Raw genomic sequence first — 25333 nt, 5'->3', positions numbered from 1 at the left:
TGAAAATTCTGTGTTCAGAATATTCTGTTGCCATAAGAAGTTCCTGTCTGGAGTCAGAGAGACAAGGGAGCTCACCTGAAGTCTGACATGTAGCTGTGTGACTTCAGACATGTCACTTACCTTCTCTGAACCCCAGTTCCCTTTTGGATAAAATGGGGGGTAATAATGGATGACTACCTCCTGGGATTGCGTATTAAAGGAGGCCATGTTTATAAAGTGCACAGTGTTTAACAAAGGGTAACGTATTAGGAGATGGCTACTGGATGGATCCTGGAGAGAGAGTTCCTGCTTGCAAAGGATGAAGTAGCATCAGGAAGTCAGCTTTATATCTTGAAGAAGAGCTAGTGTCTTTGACTCCTAGTTTACTTTTTAAAAAAAATCTTTATTGTTGAACGTATTACATAGGTCCCCGCCCCCCATAAACCTCTTCCAGCCCACTCCCGTCCTCCCCCTCCCCCTAAGCCCTCACCACCCATTATCTGTGTCCATGGGTTATGCATTTATGCATACAAGTCCATTGGCTGATCTCTTCCCACCCACCCCCTCCTGCCTTCCCTCTGAGGTTCAACAGTCTGTTCATGCACTTGTTTACTTTTATTACAAAGTCAGAAAAAGGACAATTGCTCTTTGCCAACTACTGAGGAGTCCACCAAAATGCAAAGAGAGGCCCTTTAAAAGATGTTTTAAATTCACCCGCAGCAGAGAGTACAATGTTGGGCAAGGCTCCCACGCCCACTCCAGTGTCAAGGTTGGAGTGTCTCCAAGAATCTGGCAATGCACATTTTTTGCGACCTGCTCTGTGACGGGGGCTTTATAACCTCAACTTCGTAATTTTTATCTCCATTTTGAAGGAGAGGAAATCTGCCCAAGGTCCCACATTAAGTAACCGGATATGGCAGGTCCCCAGGCCCCGCGCTGCGAACCCCACAGCCTTCAGCTGCCCCGCCAGGCGCAGCTCGGGTGACCGGCAGGCGCCCCAAAGGCCGCGAAGTCAGGATCTCGGGAGAGGAGGGCTGAGCCGGGGGTGGGCACAGGCCCCTGGTGATGGGGCGTCTAGGGCCCTGACCTCCCACCCATTGCACCCCGGGAGCCCCGAGCGCGTTCCGCCGCGGAGCCCGCCTCCCGCCAGCAGGGGGCGCCGAGGAGCGGCGGGCGGAGGTGAGGAGCGCCGGGCGCCGCCGCTCCCTCGCGGAGCTGGGGCCGAGTCTGCCGCGCTCCCAGGCCTCCGCGGCGAGGCTCCGGGACGGGCGCGGGGCGCAATCCGGGACCTGGAGCCCCTGCGAGAGGGCCCCACCGCCGCCCCTCCTTCTCGGTCCGCGCCTGCCCGGAAGCGCCCGCGCCGAGGGGGCGGGCCCGGGAAGCGCTTCCGGGGGCGGGGGGCGCGGGCTGGGCGGCTGCCGGAGCGGCGGGGACGGGCCTGGCGCCGGCGGCGGCGGCGGAGGGAGCGCCGCGGGCGGGCGATGTGAGCGCGGCGCTCGCGGCAGGTGAGGCGCGCCGGCCGGGGACGGCGGGCGGCGGGCGAGGCTCGTCAGAGCGGGCGGGACTGGGGACTGTGCCCGGTCACTGACCGGCTCCCGTGGGCGCGGCGGGGCGGGAGCCTCCGCGCTTGGTCAGCCCGGCGGGCCGGCGGGTGGGCGGGAGGGCGGCGCGGGCTCGAGCCGAGGCCGGGCGGGGTCGGGAGGCCCGGGCACCTGCTGGGCCAGGCGCGCGCCCCCGAGGGGCCCACGGTGCGCGCCCGGAGCCCAGGGGCTGAGGGGTCGCGCGCGGCCAGCTGCCCTGGGCTCTCCAGCCGCCGCCCGGGCGTCTGGGGATCCCCCGCTTCCGGGCCCTTCGCCCTCGAGGGCGCTCCCCCTTTGTACGAGGAGGCCGGGTAGAGGAAAACCCTGGATAACCGGGCCGGGCCGCGGGGTTGGCGCTGCTCTGGCCCCAAGCCTCCGCCTTTCTCCGGGCGGCACGTCGTGCTTGGCCCGAGACGTCTCCAGGGTCACTTTCGCCCTCAGCCCGTCCTGCCATTACCGAGGGCTGGGCTGGGGCTGCAAACTGTGTCCTTCTGGGCTTGGCGGCTGTGCTTTAGGGCGACTAGTTTGGAAGTCTCAGTGTTGAGGCTTTCCGCAAGCCTCTTCCATGCCGGGCCTCAGTTTCCCCATCTGGGCAGTGAGGGTTTTAGATGAGCTCTCAGAAGTCCCTTCCAACTCTACCATTCTGTGCATGTCTGAAATTGGAAGGGCTGTGTCCGGTTCAGGGTATTGGGCAGTTTCACTGAAGAATTTTTGCAAATGGGGACTTTTGGGCCACTTAATACAGTAGGTTTCAGACAGGCTTGAACATGATTCCAAGAAGCGTTTCTAAACCTTACCTTACTCACAGTCCATCCCTTGCTTTTGTTCCTAGGAGTGGTCAGTCACATCCCTCTGAGTTTTTGCATGCACAATTTTTGTTGTTGTTCATATTTGCCCATTTTCTCTTTGTTCCCCGGTTCGGGCCCTCTTTGCTTCACATCTGGATTATTGCAACAGCTTCTTAGCTGGTCTCTGACTTGAGAAGTACCCGCCTCCCCCATCCTTCCTTTATGCTAATGCCAAACTTAATATAGGAAGTAAAAAAAAAAAAAAAAAAGAGTTGAGTGTTTGCTAGCTTATTAAATGTCAAGATGCTGTTCCATGTGGTGGGGGAAAGTGTAGTGGAAGACACACTTCGCCCCCGAGCCGCTTTACACCGGGTGCTGAGACTTGACCTGCAAAGAGGTAATTTATTCGACAAGGCTGTGTGCTGTAGACTTAAGAGGAAGGAGAGATGGCGGTCAGTATAGGCCAAGTGGTCAGGGAAGGCTTAAAAGAGGTAGTGGGGTTTGTTAAAGGGTGAGATTGAGGTAGGAAAAGAGGAATCGGGTCCAGTGATCTTATGGAGTTAGTGAATAGACCAGCCTCCTGGTAGAGAGGGGTTCATGTAGGAAGGGAATAAAAGGAAGGATTGAGTGGGCTAGTTCAGGAAAGAACTTGAACACTAGGCCAGAGTTGAAACTATTCTGTAGGCGGAGGTGAGGGCAGGACACTAGGGTGGTTCGTGATAACTTGTAGGAGAGGCCGGGAGAACGTAGGGGCCAGGTGATCAGGCCGTGGCACTTATACCACATCGTGTCCAGCCATTGCCCACCCTGTCTTCTAAGGCTCTCCTTGGTTGGCCTCTCCTCACCTACCCGAAACTATTCCCTGCTTCTCTCTCTCCCAGCCTGCCTCCTTTGGGAGCGAGTTTCTGACTGTCTCTAGGGCAGCGATTTTCAGCCAGTGTGCCGTGGCACCCCGGTGTGCCGCAAGGATTTTTAAAACATCTCATATCTGACTACTTAGTCAGGGCCACTGACCTCTTTTCCCTTCGATTGTCAATTTAAAAAGGAATGACAACAGCCAACACAATAGCTGTCCGGTGTGAGTGAATGAATCAAAATTATACCTTTATTTTTTTGGGGGGGTCAGGTTGGCAAAAAGTTTATATTTTTGTGTGCCACAGAATTTTAGGAATCAGTGTATGAGTACCATGAGATGAAAACGCTTGAAAATCGCTTCTTTAAGGCTTTGCTCCTGCCGTTTCCCCTTCTGAAGTGCTGGCCTCCTTTTTCTTTTCCTCTGTGTAAATTCTCCATTTCACTTCCTTCAAGCCCCTGCTGAAGATGTACTTCCTCCGAGGGTGTTCCCCGACTGCCCTACCCCCATGCCTTTGTGGCGCTCGGAATCTAAAGCGCAGGGTTCAGCCTTGTTCTTGCTTACTCAACTTGTTCTTGGCCTGAGTGGACTGGGAGGTTTGGGGGGCATTGGGCCCTAATGCATCTATCTCCCTGAGCCCTTGTATCTAATACTGTAGCTGGACTTTTATAATAGGCACTCAAATACTTGATTTCTGTTGATAAACAATTTTTTTAAAGGACATTCTGTGATCAGCTTTTTCTGTCATGTGTTGCATGTCTACTGCTGCCGTTCAAGGTGGATGTTTTCAGTTTTCATTCTTAGGGTGCCGGTAACATAAAACAAAGCTTTGAAACATTAAAATGTTTACTCTTAATTGTGGGAGAAGAAAAAAATATCATGTAATTCTTTGTTCGGAGGCTGTGGGGAAAGAAAGACCATCAATCAGCTTTGGAATCAGACAGGCCTGGGTTTGCATTCCAGCAAGGCCACTTACAGCTGTGTGAACTGGGCAATTTACATAAAGTCTCTGCGCCTCGTTACTCACCTGCAGGGTGGGGATAAAATCCACTTCATAGAGTTGCTATGAGTTTTAAAATGAAAAGTTTACGAAGAGCTGGCAAAACTTGCAGCACCTACTAACTGCTTATTACATTTTTAATCATCACTCTTATTAATATTAGGTGTGAATGTACCACAGTGGGGAAATGATAGGCTGCCAAACCTCAGTGTATCCACTGAGCTGTGGGTTTCTGAACGTCCTGGGTTCTGCTTCTACCTTCCAGCTCAAGCACTTGTTAAAAATGCCAGTCATGAATCTAGAATGCCATCACTATGTCTTATTCCCATGAATTTTTATGTTACTTTTGTTTAAATTCTGCTTAGCGTTTGTCAGACTTCTTAATTGTGTTCATTTAATGTTTTGTGGCTGACGAACTGTTGAATTTAGCTTAGTGAAGGTCATCAACTGAATGTAGTTTAACTTCTGATGGTTATTTTCTGGTTGATTTTGATGGCATGGAAAACCTCCTGGAAGAAAACAATTCAAGGTGAGCTTTTCTAATCCTTTGTCATAAGAGACGGGACTTGATGTATTTTCCAGGTCCAGTGCCCCCTGAAATGCCAGCAGTAAGCAGATATATAGGATGCTGCTCCTTAACATTTGTTAGTTCTTTGCCTTAAGAAAGCTTATTCATTCTTTTACCTGAAACAAGTCTTTCTAATTTATGATTGAAATTTGAAACATCTATTTGCTCACTTCATAGACAGAAGTAAAAAGAATGGATATTGTGCAGAGAAATGGATACAAACTTCTCAAAGGTACAGTGCATGGTAACCCCTTAATTATCACTGTGTCAGTGTAATGGTACATCCTTAAGTGAGAACGCTTTCCACTCAAAGTCAATCAGTAAGAGTCCCACACCAATAAAAACCCTGCATCTCTCCAGTGTGCCTGGATTTAAATCTTCCTCTTACAGGACTTAAGAATCCTGACTCTGGAGACTGATGGATGTAGGTTCAAATCCTGACTCAGCCAGCCTTAGTGAGGTTGGGAAAGGCTCAGTCTCTCGGAGTTTGTTTCTTATCTGTAGAATAAGGATAGTTGCAATATCTATCTCACAGTGTTGTGAAGATCAGTGAGCAGGCAAAGGGCTTCCTTAGCATCCAGTACACAGTAGGAGCTCAGTCACCGTGGCTTTCCACATTGCCAGGAAGGCTAAAGGGGCCATTCTACCCTGCTAGGAAAGCTCAGAAGAAGCTTCTGATGTTTTGCAAGACAAACCCCACTGTGAAACCAAACCCGTTCTCAGAATTAGTGTATCTGAGCAGCCTTGGAGAATGTTAACGCCTTGGTGGGAAATCTAACAGTTTGGATAAAAATGTCCTTTCAGACTCACATGAATTAATGCAGTAAGAACTCTAGACTTGTTTTCTTTTAAATTAGGACAAGTGCTTCATGAATATCCATTGCAGAATGCCATTTTATTTTTATTTTTTCCTTGCCCGGGGTTTCAGCAGCACCACAGTTTCTTGTTATTTGGCTGCTGCTTTGCAAAGGATTAGATTGTAATTCATGACAGCTCAGTTTTAGGTGTGATCTAGACTCAGGCAGAAATACCTAGAAAAATTATTTGTATCTAGTTTTTATGGTTGCTCTCATGCCTGCCGTCCTTAGTGCCTCCTTCTGTGGTCTTTTTAATGACCTTTTGTGTGAGAAGGAAAGTTAGGTATCTTTGGATCTTCGGTGCCCGGTAGGGAAGGCCTTGTTTGAGTTGTGTCTCTAGTATCAGCGTCCAGCAGGGTTTGGAATCATGAGCCTGTTGATTGAGAATTATGGGTACCTCCGGGTGCCTTAAACAACTTCCAAATTTGCAACCTTGCTTTCCTTCCTTGGAAGTGTCTCTGGGTGTTTTTAAATGAAGTGGAGCACATTAGAATGCTGATGGGCTAGAGCAGTGGTCGGCAAACTGTGGCTCTGTTGACTAATGAGTTTGCCGACCACTGACCTAGACTCTCCATTTCAATAATTACAGGCTGTTGTTGTTCCTTGTGATTAAGCCCCTATCCCAGTGGTCGGCAAACTCATTAGTCAACAGAGCGGCAAACCACGGCTCGTGAGCCGCATGTGGCTCGCGAGCCGCAGTTTTCCGACCACTGGGCTAGAGCAGCAGTCGCCAACCTTTCGGACCTCATGGACCACCAGTGGTCTGCGGACCACCGGTTGGCGACCGCTGGTCTAGAGGGAAGGAGCCATCTTGCTAGATTTGCCTGCTGGCAGAGACGGTCCTGCATCTCTTGGGTTTTCAGCAGAGAAAGTTGAAAGCTGAGGTGAAGCTCTGGTGACAGTCATGGATTTTGAGCCACCAACTTGGTTTAGGTTGCATCACCTGACATATGCTGAGAGCCTCTTTCTGCTGGACACACTGCTGGGCTTTGGGCACACAGTCCCTGCCCTCAAAGAGCTCAGCACCCACAGTGAAGAGCTCAGCAGCCCCGGAGGCTCAAAAAACCAGCCCATGGCTAGTTGCTTGTACACTTCTGTTCTGATTGTCACTATGGGGAAACAGTCACAGAGCTGCACCCAAGGATGCTGTAGAGGGGATTTCAAGGCCCATGTGGGTGTTTGCCCAGATGATATTTACATGCCCTTTCTCATTTGTAGGTTCTCTTCAGAATGGGTCAGCAGGGTGAGAAGATGTCACTGGTTTGGTTTTCATTATATGGTTTCATTACAGCTTAAAACGTGTGATGCAGAAACGATGTGCTAAGGAGAGGGCTAGTTGTGAATGTTACCTCCATCATGAGATATGCTATAATACTTCTTTTATAGGAGCAAACAACTTCTCTGTTCTCACCTGTCTTTTTTCTGTCCTCGCTCCAGTTTGTACAGTTTTTGGTTACTCCTGGATTGGTATCTCCAGGTCTCATTTCTCTGCAGTTCCAGCCCCATATTTCCCACTGCTTATTGGACAGCTCTTCTCAGATGCCCAGTGGGTACCCTAACACAGCTTGACTGAGGCTGAACTAACTTGCCTCCTAGAATAGATAGCATCCCTCGGTCTCCAAATCTTGTTGGGTCCTTGTCTAAACCCATGTTCAAGTTGGCTACGGCCAGATTTGGTTTGAGTTTTCTAACCCAGCATCCTAGGCCCTCCAATTCCAGCTGTGGTGCTCCTCTTTGCCATGTCACCCCTTGTACCTGAGCCCTGGCCACTGCCCTAGACATTTTCACTCCGCTGTTCTCTGCTCCTGCCACTTCTTCTGTCTGGAACGTTCTTTGTATTCCATTTAAATATAAAATCCTGTTCAAATATTACTTCCACCATTATGTTTTATTTTTGTTCATTTTGATTTTTAAAAATCTTTTTGATCAAACATAATCAATGTTAATTATTGTTCCTCATAGTTATTTGTTTGTTTCTATAATTGCTTGATAAAATAATTATTAATTTGCAGCCTTTCTCTAGATTCTTTGGTTTAAAAATTTTATATTCTTAGGTAACATGAATATATAACATGAATATATATATATTTTTAGAAAAAAACTTAGAAAGAATATAGCTATATGATTTTTTAAAAGTATAAAATAAAGTGTTCCCTCTCTCCAGTCCTTAATTCTCATCCCCCAAAGTCACCAACATTAATAGTTTCATGCATTTACTTCCAGAATGGCTACAGTAGCGTATATTTTTTCTTTTAAGAAAAGTCCATGAAGGGGATCACATATATACATACATCTTGTTCTATACCTTGCTGGTTTTGGCTAAATATTAGAGCTTTTGTCAAAGCATACAGATCTACCTATTATTTTGAATGGCTGCGGGTGTTTCATTGTTGATTGGTTTTTTAAATCAGTCTCTTGAGGTTGATCCCCTCTTATTATTATTATTATTATTTACTATAACAAATACAAGTGCTCAGTACAATATCCTAACAAACTTTTGTAAGTACTGTATATTTTAGGCTCAATTCCCAGCAGTTAATTGTGAACCAAATGACTTTTACATTTTGATCCCTCTGACCAGATTATCCCTCAGGATTACTCTTGTCAGCCCTTTTAAAATGTGCCCAAATCTGATGCATTACAAATGGCTTCTCATTTTTTCTTTTTGTAATTCACATGCATTTAGTCATGAATAAAGCTAAACATCTTTTCATATGTGCTTTGGTCATATGTGTGTGTGTGTTTTTTTAACTGTTAATATCCTTTGCCCCTTCTATAGGATTTTTTGTGTCACCCCCGTCTGTTTGATTTATAATATAAATTAAGGAATTTGCAAAGTAGCCCTTTGCCAATTGTGCATGTATGTTTCCTCACTGTGTCATTTATTCCTTAAGGAGATTTTTTTGTCATCAACTCCCATGTTGTCAAATGTATTTATCTTTGCCTTTGTGGCTGCTGGGGATTTATGTCATGTTTGGAAAGGCCTTTATATCATTATTATAAAAAATTCATGCTTGCTTTTAGCTATTTTTTGGTGATAATCATGTCTTTTTAAAATACTGTCATAAGAATGAAATGGCATTAGCGGGGTGTGGTGCTATGTTCTGCAGCTTTTGGGTGGGATCTTGCAAAGATTTCAAGTAGCTTTGCTTTACTAAGCCTTGTTGTCATGTGGTCTTACATCAGATCCTGGTTTTAGTTTCAGAGCCTGTGCGCATGGTTATTTCTAGGACCCTCTTCTTCACTTTTTACTTCAGGACTGTGGGAGGCTGACCCAGGCTGGCTGGTATGGTACTTTCTAGGTCGGTACCACTCTCCTGTGGCTTTTGGCCATACGTAGTCCTCACTGTGTAAATGGCCTCCCTCCTCTGGTGCCCAGTCTGCTTTTGCTCCCCCACATGTGTCCATTTTCTTCCCCGAACCAGCTCGCTCTGCACTCCTTGTGGTTCTGTCTTGCCCCTGGCCTGCACTGGCCTTCCTGCTGTTCTCGGTGCTTGGAGAGCCCCTCACGTCTGCTCTTGCTCTTTGAACACCAGTCTCAGTGCTGCTTTGAATTCTGTTGAACTTGGGCTGAACCTGTGTCTTGGCAGCATCTGCTGTCTATGACTTGCACCTTCAAACAGTAAAACGACCAGTTATTGAGCCCTAGATCAGTGGTTTCTAATTAGTTGAGGCTCTAGCATATAAAAATAGCTGTTTATTTAAAGGTGGTAAAATTAGCCAGAGTTAGGGGCTCTGAGGAGGAAAGGGGAATAAAAGCTATGAATATGGAAGATATAATATACTTAAGCTGACTGATCACAGCCCTTAACCTCTACTAGAAAGAGGGTGCTGTAGTGAATTTCTAGAGCTGGAGTTGCTTAGTCACAGGGATGTGCATTATAATTTTGATGGATCTTACAAAAATATACTCACAGAGGAAGGAGTAGGAGCCCTGGGTGGCAGTAGGACTTTTGCCACCTGTCCCTGTCCCTTTTCCTGGCCTCCACCCTCGGGCAGGAATGTAACCTAGCAAGCTTTCTTTTCATCCTGCCCTTTCAGCTCTTCCTGCCTCCTTCTGGTCCTCCCATTCCCATTGGGCAAATTAAACAAGACTTATTGCACAGGGGGTCTAGATGGGCAGACTGTGGAACAGGCCTGAGAGTTAGCCTCTTGGAGCCTCAGTTTCCTCATCTCTAAAGAGGGCAATAATACCTGCCTTCTGGAGAAAGCCAAGAGGAGTCAGTGAAATAGTGTGTAGAGCCTCTATGACATGCCTTGCATGTATCAAGTATTCAGTAAATGTTGGTTATTGGTGGTGGTGATGGGCTTTCCCACGTAAGGAGGAGAAAGCGAAGGAGTGGTGGGAGGTGGCAGGGACCCCTTTTACAGTTGCTGAGGCTAGTGTGGCAATGGCTGGATGCGGGTAAGTGGACGAAGGTTCAGACTGCCCTCATCAGAGGCGGTCCTTCCCAGGATCCACTGTGGAGACCTGTGGGCAGAGTCAGAGACCACGGCACAGGCTGTGTGCGAGTTGAAAGCTGCTTCCAGGGGTGTGAAAGTCTCAAATTAAAGAAATTGGAAGAGCAGGAGGCTTATGTCCATTGGTCACATGAGCAAAAGAAGTGGAGGAGCTGACAGTTTTGAACTTCCCAACAAGTCCTCTCCATGTATGCTTTTTAAAAGTATTTCACATTCTTATCCAAAGTATAGTTTTTACAAACAAAACAAATTAAGTATTGTTAAAATAAGGATTAATGGTATTGAAGAAAAATAGCTTATATGTGCTTTTAAAAAAAAAATACAGCAATATGAATGTTTAGTTTGAGGATGGTTTTTTTGCTTAATGTAATGTGCCAGAAAGACCAGTGATTAATCTACTGAATTAAAAACTACTGATGTATTTAGTGAGTGGAATAACCAAGTTCATTAATGTTTTCTGAAGCAGCTGCAAACTTAGTTTAAATGAAAAACTAATATAAATCACTTCTCTTGCATTATCAAAAGTGAATTCCATTCCCGAATGTCTGAGTTGGGAGGCATCTGTGTGAAGCTTGTATCAAACTGCAAGACAGGGACTCATTCATCTTTGAATTCCTTTGGTTTTGTGCATGCAGAAGATTGAAATGGAATGAATATTTCCTATAAATGTAGAAAAGTAACTTAATTCCCAGTCAGTATGCCATTTAGTGATTACAGTTAAATCTATACGTACTTGCAGCACATATAACTAAAGGCTAATTTCCTTGATTTGCAAAGAGTTTTGACAATTCAATAAAAAAAGTAAATATGGGCAAAGGATATGAATAGGCAATTCAAAGATAGACTTAGACAAATTGCCATTAAACATGAGAAAAGATGATCAACCTCATTTATAATTAAATAAATGCACATCAAAGCCATGAGATACTGTTTTTACCTATTAGTTCCACAAAAGTGAGAACGTTTAATACCCATTATTGGCAGTTATGGGGGGAACAGGCACACTTCCATGTGCTGTTGGTGAAAGAGTAGTTACTGCCCCCTTTTGGGAGGTAATTTGGCATTACTGATCAAAATGAAAAAGTAGGAGGGCATCCTATGATTATTTAAATTGTGCCCTGCCTTGGTATCCATTGGGGACTGTTGAAGTACTTTGTGACACAGCCATGGAATACTAAGAAGTCAGAAAATATAAAAGTAGATGAGTTTGTGCTGCTGTGGAAGGATTTTAAGGTGTATTAAATACATTTTAAAAAAATGTGTTTTATTGATTTTTTAAAATATATTTTTATTGCTTTCAGAGAGGAAAGCAGAGGGAGAGATAGTAGAAACATCAATAATAAGAAAGAATCATTGGCCCTAGCCGGTTTGGCTCAGTGGATAGAGTGTTAGCCTGCAGACTGAAGGGTCCCAGGTTTGATTCTGGTCAAGGGCACATCCCTGGGTTGCAGGCTCGATCCCCAGTAGGTGGCGTGCAGGAGGCAACCGATCAATGATTCTCTCTCATTGATGTTTCTCTCTCTCTCTCTCTCTCTCTCTCTCTCTCTCTCTCTCTCTCTCTCGGAAATCAATTATATATATATATATATATATATATATATATACACACACACACACACACACACACACACACACATATACACACACACACACACACACACACACACACACCCCAAGTGTACCAGTTAATGCAGATTTTGTAATAAAAGAAAACACGATAATTTCAAAAGAAACATCAAAAGTGCTTTATTCAGAGTAATGTCCATCGCTAGCTACACATTTCCCCCATCTTTCAGGTAATTTGTGGATACCGTCCCAATAGAACTTTTCTTGTTTTGAGGCAGACCATTCAGAGACCCAATTTTCCACTTCTTCGTACCTTTTGAAGTGCTGCTCAAAAAGAGCGTGTGCCATCGATCGGAACAAGTGGTAATCTGAAGGAGCAACGTCTGGTGAATACGGCGGGATGGGTTAATACTTCCCAGGCAAGATCTTTTAACGTGTCTTTAACTGGTTTTGAAGTGTGTGATGTGTGTTATCATGAAGCAAAATTACTTCGCCGTGTCTTCTGGCCCATTCTGGTCGTTTTACGATCAAAGCGTGGTTCAAATTGACCTGGACATTCTTTGTCTTTCACATCAAAATCATCACTTTTAAAGAGTATAAACCAGTGTTCACAAGTATCTTGAGATAGAGCATGTTCACCATAAGCTTCCCGAAGTATACAATAACTTTCAGCAGCACTTTTCTTCAAAATAAAGTAATGAATTAAAACTTCCCGCAAATGCTCTCTTTTTTTGGCACAAAATTCGACATTTTTAAGCGTAAAAATATCTATGATGTTAACACCTTCAGCAAATTTGACATATGAAGTTTTGAAGCTTGTTATCAATACAAAATAGTATACATATCAAATTGTATATATATCAACATATGTGTAACTCCATCTATTGAAAAAAGTCTGCATTATTAACCAGTACACCTATATATAATAAAAGGATAATATGCTAATTAGACCGGACGTTATTCCTGACGTCTGTCCTGACAAAGCCGGGGCTGGAGGGAAGCCAGCCTGGGTCCCGGGTCCTGGGTGCCTGCCGGCAGCCGGAGGAGGGAAGTCTGGGCCTGGGTGCCGGAGGGAAGCCGGTGCCAGCAGCCGGTGGAAGGAAGGCCTACTCTTGCACGAATTTTCGTACATCGGGCCTCGTGTGTGTGTGTGTGTGTGTGTGTGTGTGTGTATTATCGGTGCTTGGAAATTGCTGATACAGAGGAGTGGAAGATCATATTTGAACTTGATGTCTCTGTAAAAGGATATGACTTCCTTTACCTTAGGACCACTGGAGATAAATCAAGTCATTGGTTGTAGAACTTGTGATTTTTAATTGTCTTTTTCTCCCTTTAGCCTGGAAATGTGCCTGGGACTTAAATTACCTGCAAATTCCCTCAGGAGTGTTGCTTGTTAACAGCTCTAGGCAGGAGCCTGAATCTCATTGTCACTGCCAAGGAAGTGTTAATGTAAAGGACAGGAGAGTGAAGCACTTCCTTTCTCATGTTGCAGTAAAGTGGAATCCCTCTCTTAGGTGTTAATCATGGTCTTTCGTTTTTTCTCTTCAGTGATTTCTTTTTTCAAGTGCAGCTCTCTACTTCAGAGAAGATAAAAAGCCATACAGAGGAGAAAGAAGCCTCATTGTAAAACTATTTTCAGTTTTACAGACTCTTACAGAAATACTGTATTTTTTTCCTTTTTCTGCTGTTCCCCCCCCCCCCAAGATTCTGTACCTTTAAAAAGCCTAAACCCACCTTCTTTTTGACCTTTAATTCCAAAAGTCACTGTTAACTCACCCTTGTGTCATGAAAATACTGTAATGAATGGGTAACATTTGGACACTTGGTAGGTGCAGGCAGTATCTGTGTTTCTAGAAGGCAGTCTGGGGTAGATATGAGCACGACCTCTGGAGCCAGACTAAGTTCATCCATTAGCAGTGGACCCGTGGCAAATGCCTTAACTTCTTGTCCTGTTTCTTCATCTATAAAATAGGAACAATTGTAGTATTTCCTCACAGAGTTCATAGAGGATCAAATGAGTTAATATATATAGAAGGTGTTTAGCACAAGTTAAGTACTCATTGTATGTGAACTATTAAGCACTTTTATTGCATTAATTTCCCTCCTTTATTAAGAAGTTGTGTTGGGAAGTAGTTCTTTCAAGACCTTTTGTAGATAAGGAAATCAGTTAACTGACTTGTTAAATGATTTAAATGTTCATTGTTATTATTTTTATTAGAAAATGGCAGAGCCAGGATTCATCTCCAAGTCTCACTTCAAAGCAGTTCTCTTTGTTACACCATCCTGTCTCCCTAAAAAGAGTCTATAATAGCTAACCTTGACCATGTGCCAAGCAGCCATTGTACTAAGTGCTTCCTACTTCCTACATATGTTCCTCATAACCCATAAGGCAAGGACTAGTATTCCTATTTTAAAGATAATAAAACTGAGACTCGGGTTATAAAGTACCTTGCCCAAAGTTTTACAAGTGGAAAGAAGGATCATTTGAGCACAGATCTGACTCTAAATTCATGCTCCTAATGGTTTTATTATATTTTTTTTTATCTTTTAAAAACTGGATGAGTTATCTTAATTTTTAAATGTTTCTTATTTTTAATAAGTAATACATTCACATAGTTGAGAAATTTTAAGAGTCTTAAAAAGATTCACTGCAAGCTAATAGACTTTCTAGCTATCTTCTTGAAAGAGGCAGTTAAGGCTTATTATATCATTCCAGAAATATTCTGCGCATATCCCTATGTTGTGTATATATTGGCACCGATTGGTATGTATGTTTTCATATTGCTTTGTACAAATAGCATATATACTATACTTTTTCTGCAGTATACCATGGTGATTGTTTCATGTCAGTACTAAAGAACATCCTCATTTATTTTTTCTGGTTGTAATAATAGTCTTTGGTATGGACGTACCATAATTTATTAACCAGCCTCCTCTTTTTTTTAAAAAAATATTTTATTGATTTTTTACAGAGAGGGATAGAGAGTTAGAAACTTCGATGAGAGAGAAACATCGATCAGCTGCCTCCTGCACACCCCCTACTGGGGATGTGCCCGCAACCAAGGTACATGCCCTTTGACCGGAATCGAACCTGGGACCTTTCAGTCCGCAGGCCAACGCTCTATCCACTGAGCCAAACCGGTTTCGGCAACCAGCCTCCTCTTGATAAGCATTTTGTTTGTTTTGATTCTTTTGTTGTTGTGAACAATGCTGTAGTAAATTCCTAGAACTAAAATTGCCCAGTCATAGGGGATGTTCATTTGCAATTTGGTGGCTATTACTAAAATGCCCTCCCATGTATTAGTACCATTTTACAGTCTTTCAGTATTATTTCTATGCATATTTAATATCTATGTATGCATATATACTTTTAGAAATATCCTACTTGTATTGCTGCCTGATTTTTAATAGCTTTATTGATATATAACTCATATCAAAATTTGCCCATTTTACTTGAACAATTCAGTGATTTTTAATTTATAATATGGAACAACTATCAATAATCTGATTTTTGACCATTTCCATTACCCATAAAGACCCCTCATGCTGAGTTGCAGTTGATCTGTTACCTGATTATTTGCTGTGTTGTTAAATACTTCTTCAGCAAATATTTAGTGTCTACTATGTGCCAGGCAGTAATCTGGCAGCTAATTAATAAAACAGATAAAACCCGCTGTCCTCATGGGGCTTACATTTTATGGAGCTAACTTTGTATTTTTCTTTAAAATCATTTTAATGATAGTATTCTGCATATAGATGTACTATACTTTAATGATTTTCCATTTTTGGACATTTAGGTTGTTTCCATTGATTTGCTATTGTAATTGAATATACTTATGGATAAATTCTTGTGCCTATATCCATGGCTTTTTTTATGGTACAAAGTGCTGAGTCAAGAGAAATGCCCATTTTTATATAAATTCCTACTCACTATGTCATATACCTGAAACTAATAAAATACTGTATGTCAACTATAATTGAAAAATAAAAACAATTTTTTAAAAGAATGAAATGCCAATTTTAAGACTTTTGTTATACTCACCTCCCAGAAGTACTAGTATCTTCTAGGAGTGCATACACTCTCTCTCTAGCACTGCCAATGTGTTTAAGTCTTGCCAATTTGAGAAAGCAGAATTGTCTCTCATGTTAATTTTTATTTATTTGTTTATTGATGAAGTTGTTAAACATTTCATCTCTATATTTAAAAGCTATTTTTAAAAATATATATTTTTATTGATTTTAGAGAGGAAGGGAGAGGGAGAGAGAGAGAGAAACATCAATGATGAGAGAGAATCATTGATTGGCTGCCTTCTGCATGCCCCCTACTGGGGATAGAGCCCATGGGCATGTGTCCTTGACTGGAATCGAACCTGGGACCCTTCATTCTGCAGGCTGACACTATCCACTGAGCCAAAACAGCTAGCGCTAAAAGCTATTTTTGTTTTTTTAAAAGCATCTGTTCATATTCTTTGCCTACTTTTTAATTGTTATATTTGGTTTTTATTGTTTGTAAGAGTTTTATACTTCTATTTTTTATAATTTGTCCTTTTTTGATAAAAGGTATTTTTATAAGTTTTTACTTTTTTTATTTTTTAATCCTCAACCAACGATCTTTTTGCTATTGATATTTTAGAGAATGTAGAAGAGAGGGAAGGGAGGGAGAGAAAGAGAGGGGGGGTGCATGTATATGTACCCTGACCAGGGTTGGGGATCGATTTGCAACCAAGGTATGTGCCCTTGACCAGGCATCGAACCCACAACCCTTTTCCTTCAGTAAGCCAGCCAATACTCTAACCACTGAGCACACTGACCAGGGCATACATTTTTACTTTTATATTTAAATCTCTCTTCTTCTGGTACCTGTCTTTGTGTGTTTTAAAATGCTTTCTCTAGAAGTTATGTTTGGGTATGTCATGAAGAAGGTATCTAAGTTTATTATTATTTACTAGAGGCCCAGTGCTTGTGCACTGGTGGGGTCCCTCAGCCTGGCCTGCGCCCTCGTGCAATCCGGGACCCCCTGGGGGATGTCGGAGAGCCGATTTTGGCCAGATCCCCACAGGCCAGGCCAGAGCCGGTTTTGGCCAGATCCCCACAGGCCAGATCCCCACCCACCAGTGCATGAATCCATGCACCGGGCTTCTAGTATGCATGTAATATCTTTGGTTAATTTCTTCCCACCCTCCCCCTTCTCCCCTTCCCTCTGAGATTCATCATTCTGTTCCATGTTTCCATGCCTGTGGTTTCTGCTTCTGGGTTGAGCGTCTGCCCCCTGGTTGTCAGTGCGTGTCATAGCTACCGGCCAGTTGGCCAGTCACTTAGGCTTTTATATATATAGATTTGTATTATTCAAACAGCATCGATTTCAAGAATTCCTTTTTACAATTGGAAATAGTCCACAGGGCCCATTCTCTACCTTCTGTGGCTTCTGGGCAAGGGGCAGTCAGCCTATGCTAGGTGTGCCAGTGCTGTGAGCACCAGTGGAGGCCCATACACTTGTAAGGTCTGGCACTCTTTTTGTTACTACTGTCTAAAAAACCTTGTGGAACATTTGTTTCTGTCCAAAATGTCCATGGAGACATTGGTGCATGCAAAAATATCCTTGAAATTTGGTGCTATTAAAAATGTTTGTGAGCATATTTAGTCCATGCCAAATGGTCAAGGACCAAATGTCCCCATGGATGTGTTAGACAGGACCAAATGTCCGCTAATCCTAAAAGCTCGTCACTGAAAGGGACTGAGCACTGCTCTATGAGTTACCAACTCAAAAAGTTATAAAGGTGTGCAGAGCTTGAAGGGAAGAAAATGCACATCAAGACAGCATCTCAGATTCTAAACTAAAACGGGTTCAGCTCCATTCAGACTATCCAATATGCTTTATATTGAAAAACACCAAGTGAAAATATACAAATAAGGCAGAACATTATTTAGATGAATTTACTTATTTTTTACAGAATCCTCAAAACTAGGTGAAAACAGGGAAATACTTTTCCTAAAATGATACTAAATGCTCAATCAGAGCTGAACTGGCCCTACTATGTGTAACATATTTTAATTTTGATCAAGATGAAAGTTTGGCATTTAGGATACTAGGCTAATCAATCATTTGGTTATTTGACCTTAGGTGAATTAACCAAGACATGAAAGACTGAAAATAAGTAAGAGGAAGAATGCTCAGGCAGAGCCTAGGAGGTACAGTATCTACAGTGGTGGTGGTGCTATTTTGCCAGTTTGTGCTTCTGCTGCTTGTACTTGGTGAGGAGTCATTGGTGAATTATGAAACTCTCTCTTTCCACAGATTACGCTTCATGTCAGTAGCAATGGACAGCAGCAGTTTTATTCAGTTTGATGTGCCCGAGTACAGCAGCACCGTTCTGAGCCAGCTAAACGAACTCCGCCTACAAGGGAAACTATGTGACATCATTGTCCACATTCAGGGTCAGCCATTCCGAGCCCACAAAGCAGTCCTTGCTGCCAGCTCCCCATATTTCCGGGACCATTCAGCATTAAGTACCATGAGTGGCTTGTCAATATCAGTGATTAAAAATCCCAATGTGTTTGAACAGTTGCTTTCATTTTGTTACACTGGAAGAATGTCCTTGCAGCTGAAGGATGTTGTCAGTTTTCTGACGGCAGCTAGCTTTCTTCAGATGCAGTGTGTCATCGACAAGTGCACACAGATCCTAGAGAGCATCCATTCAAAGATCAGTGTTGGCGATGTTGACTCTGTTACCGTTGGTGCTGAAGAGACTCCAGAGAGTCAGAATGGAGTTAAAGACGGCGGCTTCTTTGCCAACCCAGTCGAGATCTCTCCCCCGTATTGCTCTCAGGGACGGCAGCCCACCACAAGCAGTGATCTTCGGATGGAGACGACGCCCAGCAAAGCTTTGCGCAGCCGCCTACAGGAGGAAGGGCACTCAGACCGAGGGAGCAGCGGGAGTGTTTCTGAGTACGAGATTCAGATAGAGGGGGACCATGATCAAGGGGACCTGCTGGTGAGGGAGAGCCAGATCACTGAGGTGAAGGTGAAGATGGAGAAGTCAGACCGGCCCAGCTGTTCCGACAGTTCCTCTCTGGGAGACGATGGCTACCACACTGAGATGGTTGATGGGGAACAGGTTGTGGCAGTGAATGTGGGTTCCTATGGTTCTGTGCTCCAACACGCATATTCCTTTTCCCAGGCAGCCTCCCAGCCAACCAGCGTATCAGAAGCTTTTGGAAGTTTGAGTAATTCCAGCCCATCCAGGTCCATGCTGAGCTGTTTCCGAGGAGGGCGTGCCCGCCAAAAACGGGCTTTGTCTGTCCACCTGCACAGTGATCTACAGGGCTTGGTGCAGGGTTCAGACAGTGAGGCTGTGATGAATAACCCTGGGTATGAGAGCAGTCCCCGGGAGAGGAGTGCAAGAGGTCACTGGTACCCCTACAACGAGAGGCTGATCTGCATTTACTGTGGAAAGTCCTTCAACCAGAAAGGAAGCCTTGACAGGCATATGCGACTCCATATGGGAATCACCCCCTTTGTGTGCAAGTTCTGCGGGAAGAAGTACACACGAAAGGACCAACTGGAGTACCACATCCGGGGCCATACTGATGATAAACCATTCCGCTGTGAGATCTGCGGGAAGTGCTTTCCATTCCAAGGTACCCTCAACCAGCACCTGCGGAAAAACCACCCGGGTGTAGCTGAAGTCAGGAGTCGCATCGAGTCCCCTGAGAGAACAGATGTGTACGGGGAACAGAAACTAGAAAATGACCCATCAGCCTCCGAGATGGCCCTAGATTCTCGGATGGAAATTCATACGGTATCCGATGCTCCTGATTAAGATGGTAAAGAAGTGCACCCAAACAAAGCACATTATTCCATGCATATTTGTGATTTGCTTTGTTGTAATCTTTAGTTTTCCCAACCATCTGGAAATCTCTTGGTCTCTTGGCAGTTTTTCTAAGGGTTCTGGAAGGAACACTTCATTGTGTTTATTCTTCCCCCGTCCTCCCTTCCCCAAGGAGCTCAAAGCATGAAGGGCATCATATCCAGGGAAAACACAGGCTGACAGTATTCCTCTTTGGCTGAACTCTTAATCCAAAATCTGCCAGTGAGTTATGCCAACTGGTTGACCCTGTATTCTCTGCCAAGAGGCATACTCTCGCTGGGCCATCATGCACTGGCACAGTGCATCTCCATGGAGAGAGACTAGGATGCCATCAGCCGATATAAATGGGTAACCTTTTCTAATTTAAAATTACTTTTACGGAGTAGTTAGACAATTTATATATATATATATAATAAAGTGATTATTATATATATAGGATATATACATTCTCAAATTTGGTTTTATTCTGGTTGAGGTGAATGTAAGAGGAATATATAATTTAATACAATGTGAACAGGGCTTTTGACTCTGTCATCCCTACCTAATATGTAGGGTTTTGCCCCTTTATTTCCCTTAGAAAAGAATGTTAATATGTTTTCATATACATTAATTATTGTGTCCAAAAGCAAGCAAAGCAAATCACAGTGTTCATAGCTCTGCTTCATAACAAATACATAAACCAAATGCCATAAAACCTATTCAACTCTGGTTGGAAACCATTTGGAATTTTTGTTAGTTGTCCAGTGGGTAAGCTGGATGACCTGTGGTGCTGACCCTTTTTACATATTGTAGTGTTTTATTAGCCAACCCCAAAGGAGCAGTGGTTTTCAGTGTTTTTACTGGCCTCCAAATCTACCTTCATTCCGTACTGTAGAAACATACACACCAGGTAACTAAATCGAATCACTCTACCGTGAGTTACTACTCGCACTAAAGGAAAGGGATTTGTAGTTCTGTCTACAATATTCTCCAAGCAGTGTTGTAGGGTTTTTTTTTTCCTTTCTCTTTTCAAACAGCCAGTTCAGGTGCACAGCAACTTTTTCTACATGCAGTTCCCAGGGAAACTGCAGAACTTGGAATTTGTACTTTTGTAAAGATATACTCTATGGGAATTGCAAGCAATATATCTATCTTAGTATTGTGTGTGCTAACGAGAGCCTCCGTGGCTCCCCCACTCTCAGTGTTTCCTGCTTAAAGAAACCAACAGTTAACAAGCCCTCTGAGATACTCTGTGTGTCACCAAATCTGTGTGTGTCACCATTTATTTTTTTGGTCACGTGGTGCTATCTTTATGTTATATACCTTTTAGGTCAGTATAGTTGTAGAAAATGTGAAATCTAAGGGGAATAGTGAATTACAGTTTTTTTCCCTCTCTTGAGTTTCTAGCTTGAAAAGAGACCTCAAAAACATGTGCTGGCAAACACATTACTGTATAAAAAAATACCTGAGTCCTATTGAATAATATTTTATTAGTGCTTTAGGAACTGTCTTCAGTTCTATATTTTGTCCACCCATGGGCTTTACAAGATTGCTTTGGTACTGTAACCTCTGACAGTAATTTGGTGAACAAGTTTGGTGGTGGGTTCGTGCTGCCGGTTGCGAGTGGGAGGTCAGCACTCGACACTCTGCCTGAGAACCTTGGCTCTGAAACTCACAAGGTCATCTCCATACGAGAACAGCACAAACCACCTGCGAGAAAACAAACGAAAAGGCCAACCTCAGAGGCTAAGAGTTAAAGGAAAACAAAAATAGATGTTTGCTGGTTTTCCATGCTTTTTTGACTCTTAAAATACCAAGAATGGTGGGGGTTATTTTTTTGTTTTGTGGGGGGTTATTTTGAGAAAAAAATGAGTCATTCAGGCCCCTGTGTGCAACAGTCCCAGGGGCGGTGGCTGTGCAGCGGCATCTCCTTAGCACACAGGATCTGTTCACATGGGGGCTGCTGCACTCCACATCAGTGTTACTACGTACAGTTCCACTCGCGTCCTGCTGCTCCGGGAGCAGCTCTTGCTAAATCGGGTATTGTATGCCTTTTTCCTGTCGAACTGCCTAAGTAAGGGGCCTGTCTCCCTGCAGCACTTGCTCAACCCCGTCAAAGCCGCGAGCCGCAGGGGGAGGCTGGACCCCAGTGTTTACCCACTTAAATATGTCCTGGGGTTTCAGGTAAATGTTTGTGATTTATGTTTCCTTACATGAATCAGTTTGGCTTTGATTTTTTATTTTTTTTTAAGAATGAAATGCAAAAAAATTGTTTTGTGATAAAAAATTACGTTGTGGCAAGAAATTCCCAAATCGAGGACATGAGAGGTGAGGCTCAGGGAAGGCATCTCCTTTCACTCAGGCTTGGGGCCTTCTGAGGGGTCCCCAGAGCATTTTGTGATAGATCAGACAAGACAAGGCAGAGGGGAAGACACTTGGGCAGGCACCTCCGATGTCCTAGTTCTTGTCACTGTGTCCGTCTTAATGTTATTTACATGGAGTTCTTTGTATTTGTCAATTTGTTTATCTGGTTTGAGTTTACCAAAGAGTGACTTATCCAAAATTGTCTTTGACAAAAATATACATTGCTTTGATTGTACAGTTCAGGTTCAAACATAGTAATGGGACTGTTAAGGGGCAGAAAATTGATTGAGTTTCCCTCGAATAATCATAATTCCACATTTTGCAAGTTCCACTTGCTCCCATTCATGTTGCTAACACTTTACCCTTTCCACTGCTAGCAGTGTTAAGAATTCTCAAGCCATAACACAGTACTGTAAGGTTCCACAGGGCTTCGAGGGAGGCAGCGCGGAGGCCAGCACGCAGCCGTCGCCTCTGAGCGTGCGCACTGCCGTGCCTCTCAGTGTGCGTGGCGGGTGAAAGATTACTCCATTCAGATCGGGCAGCAGCAATACTTGTGCCTTGTCACATGAGGATGTGCCAGGAGGATTAACGGGACCACAGAACAGAAACATTCTCTCCCCGAAGTTCACCTCACGTCTCCGCAGACGAAGTACGCTGTGTAACTCCTTTTGGAAAGCAAAGTCCCTATTTCTGTACAGTTTTAGATTAGATGTTTCATTTATAACAAATGCAGAAATCAATTAAGATAAAAGTGATATGTGAAGAAATCTTTTACAGTAAAATATATCCTGAGTTCATCTAGGTCTGTTCATAATTGAGTCTCTTCTTGAGCTACCTTTTCCATACACAGGCAATGTGAAGACAGTGACAGCGTCCTTTCCTATAGGGTTCTACCTGTTATTACAAACTGTGAAAACAAAGACTTTTATACTTGTACTGTTTGTGGTTCTAAACAGTTATTTTCATTCTAACAGTTCTTTACCCTCTAATTTCTACTAAAGCTGTAAATACATTTAGAAATTATATTTGTAAATATAGTATATGAAGACAAGTTAATTTTTTGGTCAGTGGGAAAAACCTCCCAGTTGACCCTGCCTTGGCAGGTTTTTTTTTTTTTTTTTTTTTTTTTTTTTTTTTTTTGGTGTGTGTGTGTGTGTGTGTTTTGTTTTTTCTTTTTAAACAGCAGAGAAAGGATACTGTCGGTTCACTGTTAAGCAGAATATACTGTAGAACTAAATTGATCATTTTCAATCTTCCAGAGCATGAGTAGATGTCTTTTCTAACAATAGCAGTTATAACCAAGTCTTTGTTTCCCCTTAGCCCAGGCCATAGGCCTGCATATTTTTGCCTGTGGTTTTGTTTTTGCTTTTGTTTTTACAGCCTAGGCTCTAGGAAGAATTTACAGGAACACAAAACAAGGGCTGGGGGGAAGTCATCTATGTGAATGAGCTTTACTTTAAAGAAATCAGTGTATTTTATTTTAACAACCTTTTCTATTAGTTACTGTGATTTTGTTGTTGTCGTCGTTGTTATTGTTAAATTCTGTAATGGTTTCCTGTGAAGCCTCCACTGAAAGGGACTCAAATATGCAACACCTAAACTATTTTCCAAGGGCACACGCCCCTTGAATGGTGCTTCTAGACTGGTCAGGGTTATTTATTAAATTTTATATATGAAAGTATTGGGGAACTATGTAAATTCTTTATATGAAACTATCTAGTTCATAAATCATAGATTTCATATTACTCAGTGCAACTGAACTAAAAGTTCAGAGGAGTCATTCACATTGTTCCAAATTTGTAATGGTTGTCACATGCCACACACGTCTTTTTCAGTAAGTGCCAGAGTGTTTCCACTGTTTCTGCCCAGTGCTTGACCTCTTGGCCCGGAAGAGAACCTGTGTTCTCTGGGTCTGCACAGACAGGGCTATTGTAGTTCTTGATCAAGTCCTGGAGTGAGCCTTGCAGCAGATTCAGTAAATGGACCTTTTGCTGCCCCTCAGTGACAAGTATGCTGTGAATTTAACCATTGGACTTGCTGCCCAAGCCTTTGGTTGCTGCCCTGACTATAGTAAAAGGTAACTTACCTAGTTTCTTTGAGAATGACCATTTTCCTAATGTGAAAACCATCTCTCTCACCACTTTTATTAGTAGGGCTAACTTTTTTCCGTTATAAATGGTTGAGCAATTTGAATGACTTAACAGTGTCATTATCTTGCAATATAAACTGGTAACCTCACAACTCCACACTTCATCACCACATGAAGTAAATGAAGCTAGCTAAGCGGATGCTGTATCAACTAGTAACTTGCCATTAAGGATTATTTTATAGCATGAATTTAAGACTTATTTATTCAAATGATATTTTACTCTTGTATTCATTTTGTTTCAGATTTGTGATAATGAATATTTCAGTGCTGCTTAATTTTGTTCTGAATTCTTGTTTCTTGCTTGTAAATGGCTTTTTTATGGTATAAATAAAGTCCATGGAAATTGCTGTTTGTAAATAAAAATGCTGCTAGAGCAAATGTGCTGTGGTCTCCCTCTGTGTTTGCCCCTCTGGGCCTCTGTGAGTTTCACTGACAAACATCCGCAATGTCGTAGTTTCTGTAACCACCGTTTTCGAAAGGTTAGGATTTCATAAATGCTCTTGTGCCACTGGGGTGCTGGGAAGAGGAGAACGAAGCTGGTCTGTTTCTGACCTTTCTCTTGTGTGGCTAGGACTGTGTTTTCAGGGGCCCGGTGTGTCCTCAGGCTTCCCCAGGGCGAATCCCTGTGAATCATCTCCCCACTGGCCTGTGCAAGTACCCTTTAGCTCCTTTGACTGTGTCTTGTTCTCCTGCCAGAGGGCTTGGAACTGCATGTGCTGTCTCCAACTTCTCCCTCAGCCTGTAACTCCTCCTCTTCGGTTCTCAGCTCAGCGAGGGTGCCCTTCCCACAGCAGCCCTTCTAGGTCAGGCCCCTTTAACAGAGACCTTTGCTGAGCTGGGTCCCTGCCCTTCAGAACACTTATTTCAATTGGTAATTGTATATTGACTAGTGAGATTATTCAATTAACTAGAGGCCCGGTGCACAAAAATCGTGCACTGGGGCGGGGGAGGGGTCCCTCAGCCCAGCCTGCACCCTCTCACAGTCGGGGGATGTCTGACTGCTGGTTTAGGCCTGCTCTCCGGGGAGCGGGCCTAAGCCGTCAGTTGGACATCCTTAGCACTGCCGCGAAGGTGGTAGCGCACTGACCATCAGGGGGCAGCTTCTGCGTTGAGCGTCTGCTCCCTGATGGTCAGTGTGCCTCATAGCAACTGATCGTTCTGCCATATTGTCAATTTGCATATTAGCCTTTTATTATATAGGATGTTTCTCCTAACCTGTAAGTTCCATGACAAAAGGGATCCTGGACTGTTTTCCTCACCTGTCTATCCTTAGCACAGGATCTGTCACCACAGCAGGTACACATTAAGAAATGAATGAATG

General features: G+C 43.5%; 1 protein-coding gene across 3 annotated transcripts; it reads left to right on the top strand.

The window, feature by feature from the left end:
* Positions 1-1387: 1387 nt before the first annotated feature.
* On the top strand, positions 1388-24824 carry ZBTB34 (zinc finger and BTB domain containing 34). Of its 3 annotated transcripts, none has more exons than XM_079790059.1 (3): positions 1420-1484; positions 17774-17841; positions 17948-24824. In XM_079790059.1, the coding sequence occupies exon 3, from the start codon at positions 17958-17960 to the stop codon at positions 19470-19472; it is 1515 nt and encodes a 504-aa protein (XP_079646185.1). In that variant the 5' UTR covers positions 1420-1484; positions 17774-17841; positions 17948-17957; the 3' UTR covers positions 19473-24824. The 3 variants fall into 3 exon arrangements, with proteins under 3 accessions (XP_079646184.1, XP_079646185.1, XP_079646186.1); XM_079790060.1 differs by lacking the exon at positions 1420-1484 and adding an exon at positions 1681-2744; XM_079790058.1 differs by lacking the exon at positions 17774-17841 and having other exon boundaries at positions 1388-1484.
* The last annotated feature ends 509 nt before the right edge of the window (positions 24825-25333 follow it).

This window comes from Cnephaeus nilssonii (assembly GCF_951640355.1).
Source record: "Cnephaeus nilssonii genome assembly, chromosome: 14".
NCBI classification, from domain to species: Eukaryota; Metazoa; Chordata; class Mammalia; order Chiroptera; family Vespertilionidae; genus Cnephaeus; species Cnephaeus nilssonii.
The sequence above is the reverse complement of the archived record's forward strand: the minus strand, read 5'-3'. Positions and strand labels throughout refer to the sequence as shown.